The sequence below is a fragment of the Apteryx rowi genome, unplaced genomic scaffold (genome assembly GCF_003343035.1).
Source record: "Apteryx rowi isolate R43461 unplaced genomic scaffold, aptRow1 scaffold_61, whole genome shotgun sequence".
In the NCBI taxonomy this organism is placed as follows: Eukaryota; Metazoa; Chordata; class Aves; order Apterygiformes; family Apterygidae; genus Apteryx; species Apteryx rowi.
In genome coordinates this window covers 446540-455673 of record NW_020450883.1, presented here as the reverse complement: position 1 = coordinate 455673, position 9134 = coordinate 446540, and the positions used below count along the sequence as shown (strand labels likewise).

The 9134-nt window shown below is 35.3% G+C and overlaps 1 protein-coding gene across 1 annotated transcript; it reads right to left on the bottom strand.

Annotated features, from left to right (window-relative positions):
• Nucleotides 1–2639: 2639 nt before the first annotated feature.
• Nucleotides 2640–8919, bottom strand: MLANA (melan-A). Its single transcript, XM_026083595.1, has 5 exons — nt 8878–8919; nt 7914–8009; nt 5479–5575; nt 3856–3960; nt 2640–2891 (listed from the first exon to the last, which is right to left on the bottom strand). The coding sequence occupies exons 2-5, from the start codon at nt 7982–7984 to the stop codon at nt 2823–2825; spliced, it is 342 nt and encodes a 113-aa protein (XP_025939380.1). The 5' UTR covers nt 7985–8009; nt 8878–8919; the 3' UTR covers nt 2640–2822.
• Between the last annotated feature and the right edge of the window lie 215 nt (nt 8920–9134).

The following is a 9134-nucleotide window of genomic DNA, read 5'->3' as shown; positions in this document are numbered from 1 at the left end:
TTACCAGCCTGAACAAAATGTGCAATATTAAAAAAAGACCTTGTTTTGTGTAGTTCACTCTGTCTGCAGAGGGATTGCATGCGTAGCTTTGCAGACCTAGCTAACATCCTCTTGTACAGATAAGTTTTAATAGTTCTGTAAATGACTATACAAGAGAAATTCTAAATGTAAATTCTGGTGGCCATTTATTAATCTAATGTCATACAACTATGTGTCTAAACTGAAAGTCTTTCCTGGAAATCTGAAAACTCTGCACCCCACTCTTCATGTCTGCCAGTTGAGAAGTTTCTATGCATTTCTCTCATTCTTTTTAAGGATGCAAATTCACTTCCTCAAAAGTTTTGGCTTGCCTTTGGTCAAGTACCATGAGATTGAGTGTAATACAGAAAGTATGTAACAAGCTGGTTCTTGCAGCATGCAACTTCAGCAATTAGATGTCTCTTGCTAAGTTCAGAGTTTTTCTGTATTGCTGGTTTTTAATGGATCAATATCCAATCCCTACAGTGTCCCGTCGTTGGATATAGAACCAGATTTGCAGAAGGGAGCCTCTGAGGATGTTTAATATGAGTGGTAAATAGCTTCCATCCTTATAATATAGTACTCCATTAACTTCTGTTTCTTGGTCTTGTTTCCATGCACTAATTAAAATCAGAGACCACTGATTAACGGTGTGTCTATACTGAGAGAAGGGTGCTTTCGTAGGAAGGAAAAATATGACTTTTTGAAAGCTAAGGGTAGTCCCTCAATAGAGTTTAGCTATCACTTGAATATCTTTAAATTAGTGTCAAAGTTCAACAGTTTAAGCTCTGGTTGCTCTTGTTTGGCATGAGCAATTCAACAATTTGGCATTATGTAGTTGAATAGTAGCATAGTAACTCTACTTTGGTTAATGCTTACATATTATAGAAATATTTCTATTTAGTCAATGTTAGTTACTCATGAGCTTTTAAAATGGCTAGAGACAGATTTAATGCTGATACTACTGAAAAATGGGTGGCATCACGTAAACTTTTTTTAGTTCTAAGCACTTCTTTATAATAATTGATCTTTATAGAACTTAAAATATTTTTTCTGAGTCAGGAATGCATATGTCAGTTTTTTTGAACTGTAATAGGACATACTCCTCTGAAAGGATGTTGCCTCAGATGCTGCTGGTTGATTAACAGTATTAATTTCAGTCTGGATCTTTAGCTTACTAGTTTTGCAACAAATTTAGTCAGCCTATTATGTTCTACATTTGTGTCACTTTATAGTTGTAAACTGGCATTTTGTATATTTACCTATGTGTTTTTCTTACTATTACTAAACAAGTCCACAGAATGTTTTCCTTAAGGGAGTATCTTCAAACAAAAATGACAAATATAAGGCACCTTTTTAGGTTAGAGATTAATAGGGTACTTCTCTAAATTTCTAAATAAAAAATCAACTGAATTATAAAAACAAACATATAGGTTATAAGTCCTTTCACAGCAACTACATATATTTATTATTTCCCAACAAGTATCTAATTTTACTAGTCTATATAAACACTTTATTGTAAAAGAAATATTAGTAAAACCTGTCTTACAAGGTATCACCATATATGGAGTTTATGTTAGGCAAGTAAATTTACCATTTATTTAAAAATCTTTTTTTTAAAGGTGTTTGTATATTTAATAAAAAAGAACTGAATTCTTTACTAACAGTATTTAGTAACTTAGTAAACCAATTTCTCTGTGTCACTACTTTTCCTTTCTTTTTCAACTAACATATAGCTTTAGCTGCCTCCTGCTGTGAAGTATCATATCTTGTGTATAAATGTGTTGATCTGTATGTAATATTTAGTAATAATCTGGCAATTGATTAATTAAAGGCTATGTAGACAATAACTGCCATATATATGTAGCTTAATTTATATGTATTACAATTCTTTATTTTCTATTACTGCTAGTGTTCTGGCAAGCTGGAGAACTGAAAATGTTGGAGTTTGCTATCTTCTGTATTCTTCAAGGAACATGGGCTTTACATATTTTCTCGTATTGTTCATGAACAAATGACACTTAAAGCTTGGTATATAATGGGTTCTTTGCTTTCTCATAAGAGTGCCAGGGCAAAATTAAAGATGACAGTGATTATACCTACTGACAGGTATGAAATAACATGGACTTTAAGCAGAAATTCCTAAGTTGCCTGCATCATGTTTTGTGTTTCATGAGGAATTGTTTCATTACAGATACAGAAGCAAATGATGTGAAGTAAAAACCTGTCATAAAACATAGCCTGATAGCGCAGGTTAGTTTTTAGAACTGCTGGTAGGGAAAACGGTTAGGTTTTTTTGACAGGACATGTAGTCAACTGTTTTTGTCCATTTTGTGATGGATTTTTGTACAGTATATTTTAGGGAATAGTTTACTTATTTCTTTTTTAAAGAAAGGGAAAATAAATGGGGAAGATGGAAAAAAATGAAGGTTCCAACACTTCCTACTTTTGTTGATACTGTTGTATACTTTTTGTTGTATACTGTTGATACTTTTGTTGATACTCAGTGTAAGGTACTTGCTCTTGGTAGATTTACGAAGGACACAAGACACCAGGCTTGAACATGTTGTTTTAATGTGACCACAGGAAGTAAAAATTTTAAAACAAAAGCACATTCAGCTTTATTGAAATGTTTCAAGAACTATTTCTGCAAACTAAGCAGGAATAATTTTCAGCAACTGCTAATGAAAGCATGTGATTTTTATTACAGTTTTAGCTGTAAAGGAAGTTTAGCGTGTACAAGAAATAAAGAGGAAGCATGAAGAAAATGAATCTGTAGGCACGGAGTTTAAGATTTCTTATTATCATGGTGAATAAGGTGGTGGCGATTGTTCTGCTGCAATCTTGTCATAAGCTGGTGGAGCATCAGGTACCTATCGTAAGGAAAATCAAGGTGAAAGTGTGAAAAAACAGTTGAGGTAGAAGAAAATGACATTAAAGATACAACCATCTATTCACCCTCATATGAGATGAACAATTATAGCTTAAAACAACTGAGCTGATTTGCTATGTCTTTATTATTTTGAAGTTAATTATGTTTCTGGTTTTGCATCAGATTAAATTGATTTTTTTTATCAAAAGAGAGAATTTTCAGTATTATAAGGACAGGAATTTTTAAAGGAAAATATTCATTATACATTGAGATTTCAGATTAATATTAAAACATTTCATTAAGATTCTTGATGCATGTATGTTATATTATTGCTAATGCTAACAATTTTAGCAGCCTGCTTAAAACTGGTTATAAATTGTCATGTAATTACCCTATTCCCTGTTCTCAAACTATTTAAACACAACCATACCTTGACATGTATATTTATCAATTAATTTATTTTAACTTCTTTAAGTTATAGATTTTAATGTCCATCTTTCCATAGTGATTAGAGAAGCTATGAGCACGAGAGCACTTTGGTTCTTGCTTTGTGACATTCCCTGACAATTTTTGTCAGGCTATAGCATGCCAGACACAACCCATTTGTTGTTTTGAATAATGGTAGAGCATCTAGCAGAAAGATGTGTATTTATCCAGTATATTTTAGCACATGTGTGTTATGTTACATCACAGCTAGTAGGTTGAGTAATGATCACATAGCTTAAGAATAGGTGAAAGAGGAGAATTTTTTAAAAGAAGGATTCTGAAYAGTAGATTTTTAAAACCCTTTTCACTGTAAAAATTGTGCGAAATTCTACTTTTTAACAGTTAATATAGGGACAGTGAAGACCCAATCTAGAGATCACAGTCCCAAGAAAGAAATCATCAATGAGCGATTGTGTACCAAAATTGTCTCACTGTGTCTTGCCATGTCATAAGCAATGAAACCTTCAGTTGCGACTTACCACAGAATTAAAGTTTCTGTACTCCTGCAGAGCCATTTTGCAGTCCGGTCTTGGACTTCCCTCACCTACCACGGTTCGTACTGTGCCCACACTAGAGCTTTTGCTCTGTGGTAGATCATAAAGAAATATGGGGAAGGTGAAAGGAAAAGAGAACTTGATGTTGGAGCATAAATGATCATTTAACATTTGACATTTGACAGCAGATTTACAGTATTTATTAGAAAAGTGATATTAGGGTCAGACACAATGCTAGCAAGTAAGAGAGGTTGTCTGCATATCACTTTTTGCTGTCTCTGCTAAAGCATATCCCCTGTCCTGTATTTGTTTCTCTAACAAAATCCAGTTATATTGCCAGCAAAAATGAGGCTTACGCTTTTCTAGATCCAAGATTGCTGCAAGAGCTAACACCTTCTCAGCTGTCTGAATCTCTTCCCCGTTCTGTTGCCACATTTCTTTTTTCAAAATCTCTATTGAAAATATTTTTTATTCTCAAATTTATTTCTTTTTCACCATTTCTTTTGTAGACCTTCTGTACCATTTCTCTTCTATCTAACAACCCTAGCCAGGATAAGATTTTTGAAAACTTGAAAGCAGGGATCTGCTAGTAGATTGTACAGTTTTTCTATGATGTGCAAGAGGGCCAGAAAGAATTCTGGTTTATGGTTTTTTAAAGGTTTTTTATGAATCCCACCTTTAGTTTTTCAAAATTTCACTATAAAAGTTCAGGTTTTATGTATTCTGCCAGTGTAGAGATATATTGGATATGTCACTAGAGAGGTAAGAGGGCAAAGTTGGACTAAGAAATGGAGTTGCTGACTTAGATAGGTATTTTTTTAGTTCAAAATGATCACATCTTTTTAGTACAATTCAATTAACTAAAAGATATTTAATCATAAATCTCTCATTGTAAGGGATTCAAAACTGCCTCCCTTTCACAGGAGAGAGAGCAGAACTCTGAACATAAAGCTTTGAGATTTTAACAACAAATTTTAGAGTGGGACAGACCAAATTTCAAATTTTTAATATTTTTGAAGAGGACAGAAAATAGAACTTTTAAAAATATTTTTAAGAAAGAAAACACAAACTGTCCTGCTTTTTTGTAAATCTTAAAACTGCAAAAGAACTGCAAGTCAGCTTTTGCACAAATAGATTATGCACCACCCATACATGAACATAATATTTACTTAGTTGCTTATAGCAGTTACTTTTGTTCTCAGCTTCCTAGATTCATTTTCTTCATATCTGTCCTTACATACAGGTAAATCTTATGAACAGTGAATATGCTATTTTTGTTCAATCAAAAATATGCAGAACACTTTGGGTATTATGTAAATAAAGAATTTAGTGTTCCTAGATACCTTTTTTTTTCACTGATGTGTTTCGTAAAGTTGGGCAAGTAACTTCACCTCCATGTGCTTCTTACCCTTTTGCCTAGCTTGCAAATTTTTCAGGGCAAGGCGTGTTTCATATTGTGTGTTTTCATACCTGTGTATATGTCAGTGTATGTGTTGCCTGAGACAGTAGTGTCCTATTATGGATTGGATGTTCTGTGCGTTAGTGTAATGCAGAGAATGATAACACGCTGGCAAAATAATACGATAGAAAGTGAGCTGCCATGCTTACCAGTAGACTTTTGTAGCCACTGCGTCTTTTGTAGTACCAGCAGCCAAAGATAAGTAAAATTGCCAGCACCAAAATGAAAATTCCAATGCCCAGAGCTCTGTTGCGAAAGCAAACCAAAATGATTAACAACAGAACTGGATGTATTCTTCCAGTAGCAAGAAGAACGAAAGTAAGCAATTATTAAAAATTATTCATAAGCAGCTCTATAATACTCTGATTCTTGTTCTGTGACATACTAGGCACAGTATTGGTGTCACTGGGTCATTTTAGTGAACACAGGCTTAGCAGAATGTGTTGTAAGACACCTTTCCCACTACTTACCAGGAACTCAGGAGAAGTAGCACTGTTGCACTATTTGTCAGAAAGTAAGGTGACAAAGTAACTGCAAGTTCCTAGTCATAAAAACCTCTTCTACCCATTCTAACATTCTCTCTGTTAAGAGATATAGAAACAGCTCCCCATTTTTCTGTTCTTTGCCTGTTCTTTTTTTTTTTCCACCCCCCACCCCACTTTTAGGGATGATAAATAACCATCAAAAAAAGAGAAGACTAAAACCATGGCTGCATGAACAGAAGAGTCTGGGAACTGCCTCAAGGGAAAAGAGGGCAGAAAAAAAGTGACGACATGAGTTGGGATAAACCCATCTTAACACCGGTTTATATATCTTACCATAATTCACTCGTATCCGGTTGCTTAGAGTAATTACCACCAGGCTTTTCCATTGGGATTGAGAAATCGACTATGTGACTTTTTAAAGACCTTTTATATCTATTTCTTATCATTTGTGCTGATTCAGATTTCCTGGGGACTCTTTCTTGTGTACCCATGACCTAAGAAGTGTGAAACGAAGATGGAGTGCAAAGAGATTGGCGTGGCAGAGCAGGTTGTCTCTGCATCTAAACTGCCCAGGTGCAGCTTAAAGCAGGAAGCCCCTTGGAGCCAAAAGGATTTTTTTTTTAATCACACATACCTGAATCCTGCCAGTTACTTCTGCCCCTTGCAAAAGGGTACCTTGTGTTGGATGGAGATCTGGTAACCTGTCCGAGAACACAGCTCACTTCCTGCCCAGTGCAGCAGTGTTGCAACCGATGATCTTTGAAGTTAAGAGATGGCTCCACTTGTTTTGTTACTRTCTCCAAGAAGCTAAACTTGGAAAGACTGCTTCCTTCTCCAAGCAGCTGCTTCCATTTCTGCTTTTTGAGACTGTTTTCTCCTTTTTAGCCTTATGTTCTCTCTACACTTCTAATGCTTTGGCAATCAATTAGCCCATATTCCCCTGGAAGCACAGAATTTGACATTTCTGAAGTTGGTAATTTTACTGTATATTTGCTGTCTAACTCCTTACCTGCCTATCTAGAGGCTAGATAGGTAAGTAAGATAGTGCAACTGCAGTTCCTTGCAATTTCAGTTAAAGTTGCAGCTGTGATATTGGAAATTTTTATTAATTATATCTTAAATGCTCCTTGCAGTCCTGGAATGAGACAGTAACTTTCCCCTACCATCTCTGGAAAAACTGCATAAGCACTTTGATTTGAGCATTGGAAGTTACAGCAATCTGAGGTGAGTGTGCTTAGTTTAGAGTGCTGAGATGTGGCTAGCCACCTTTCTGGCTTGGAGGACTGAAATTTTTTGGAAATACCATTAGAGAGCTTTCCCCTTTGTTTTTTGTCTGTGCCCAGGGATAAGCATGGAAGAACAAATGTCTTGCAGTATGTGTGTGGTACAAGTCACCAAGTYTGGGGCCTAGTGAACCAGTAGGAGAAGCACATTCCACATGCAGATACCCCAAGCACATTGGGAAAACATGTCTAAAGTAGTAACACATCACCAGCACGGTAGAGTCTTCTGTAGTAATCCAAGACCCAACATACTTCACTGTGAGCTAGCAAAGTGTTAGCGTGAATTAGTTCTGCTTAAAAGGAGTCCCCCCCAGGAACAATTTATTGAGAGTCACTTTTGTAAGGCATCGATGTCTCCATCAGCTTTTTGATGGTATTTTACTATTTCCCTGGAGCTTTCACTAATATTATTCCTTGGGGTGAGATGATGTCTCTTTGAGGTTCTGAAGACGTGTACATGGATCTGGAGATAAAACCTATTGCAAAGATCACCTTACAACACCCTCAAAAGAATAATTTGAAATAAACCTCAGTAAGCCTAGTAATTTTATTATAAAGGTTAATTAATTGTGATCATATGATCAAACTGTAGATTCCGGAGTTTCTGCCATTCCAATTTTTTTTAACCATTGAATGCTCTTTAAGATACTGCAATGACAGACATTACAGACAACTACAGAACAGTTAAACAGTACTCCTCTGCCTTCCACAGTTACAATTTTTTTTTCCAGTAATTAATCCTATTTGGTAAATTTATTTTCAATGTAAAATTTTTCACCAGATTACATGCTAACTTAGGTTTTGCTTTATGCTTACTCTTCTGCAAAGTAACTGTGTCCTTTCCCTCTGAAAGAGTTGCCATCTGGCTGGTGATTTTTTCTGGGCATTTTGTGAGCTTGTTCCTCTTCAAACCTACAAGACAGAAATATAGCCTCTCAGTGAAAGAAATAATTTGTTACCTCTAAAGCATAATATGTTATCAACTTTTTTGTTTTGACAGGCACACTTTGGAGAGCTGGGGCAATCTGATATCTTTAGAATCAGATATATACATATGCAATTATCCCAATTTAAGGCAGAACTCAAAACTATAACTAAAGTTTATGTCTGAATAGCTCCAGTGACATCAAGATACTTGCATCTGAGTGTAACTGAGAACGACTTGGTGTGTTCTCTTTAGGTACTAAATGATGGCAGACTTCTGAACTAAATCTCTTAGGAATATAGAAATGAGGCAATTTAACTGGACAAGAAAAAATACTCAAAAGAAAAAACTAATATTGACCTTACAAGTCATAGTTTCTATTCCTTGTAGACACTCAAGGGCCAGATTCTCAGTCAGCATAAACTGTCAGGAATCTGATGACTTCCAGATGGTTATACCAATTTATGTTTGTTGACAATCTATATTTAGATGTTCTGCCAATATGTATAGGGAATTTATATCGTAATCTGAATTTCCAGTCTTTGGGGAATGACGCATCCAACTAAAATCAGTCTGAATAGTTAAAAATTGAATTCATCAGATATAGTGAAGGAATAATACACAAGTAGCAATCTTTCTGTCATTTAAATAGCATAACAACAGATCGTATTTGTTAGTACCCAACTAATCTACCTACCTTGTACCATTAAAAAACAATGACCCAACTCAAGAGAATTCAGGCCAAGGAAACAAAACATTTTCAGAATTCACTAAGAGCCAGTCAAGCCTCTTTTGAAGCATAATTCTAAAGCAACACAGAAAAGTTTGGGTAGAATAAAAAAATACAAGGCTTACCTCCTTCAGACCTGTACTCTGTCTGCTAGCTAAAGGCATGTACAGCTTTCTTCTGGACTTGATTTGGATTTTTTTCCCTCTTTGATCTGTTCTCTTATGACTATCACGAGTTTAAATTCCTTTCAGTGCAACTTCTGACTGCATTAATTAGCATGAAAGAGGCAAGAAGACAACTTTTTACTTTCTTCTTGGAGTCCACATCCTTCCTTCCTACTAAGCAGCTCAAAAAATCTGCTATTTCTCTGTGTTATCACATA

Excerpts from the sequence above, each read along its gene's own strand:
- MLANA (XM_026083595.1), bottom strand. The coding sequence starts at position 7,984 with ATGCCCAGAAAAAATCACCAGCCAGATGGCAACTCTTTCAGAGGGAAA. Across the intron at positions 5,576-7,913 it reads CACAGTTACTTTGCAGAAGA|AGCTCTGGGCATTGGAATTT; the intron begins GTAAGCATAAAG and ends CTTTCGCAACAG. Across the intron at positions 2,892-3,855 it reads ACAGAAACTTTAATTCTGTG|GTACCTGATGCTCCACCAGC; the intron begins GTAAGTCGCAAC and ends TCCTTACGATAG.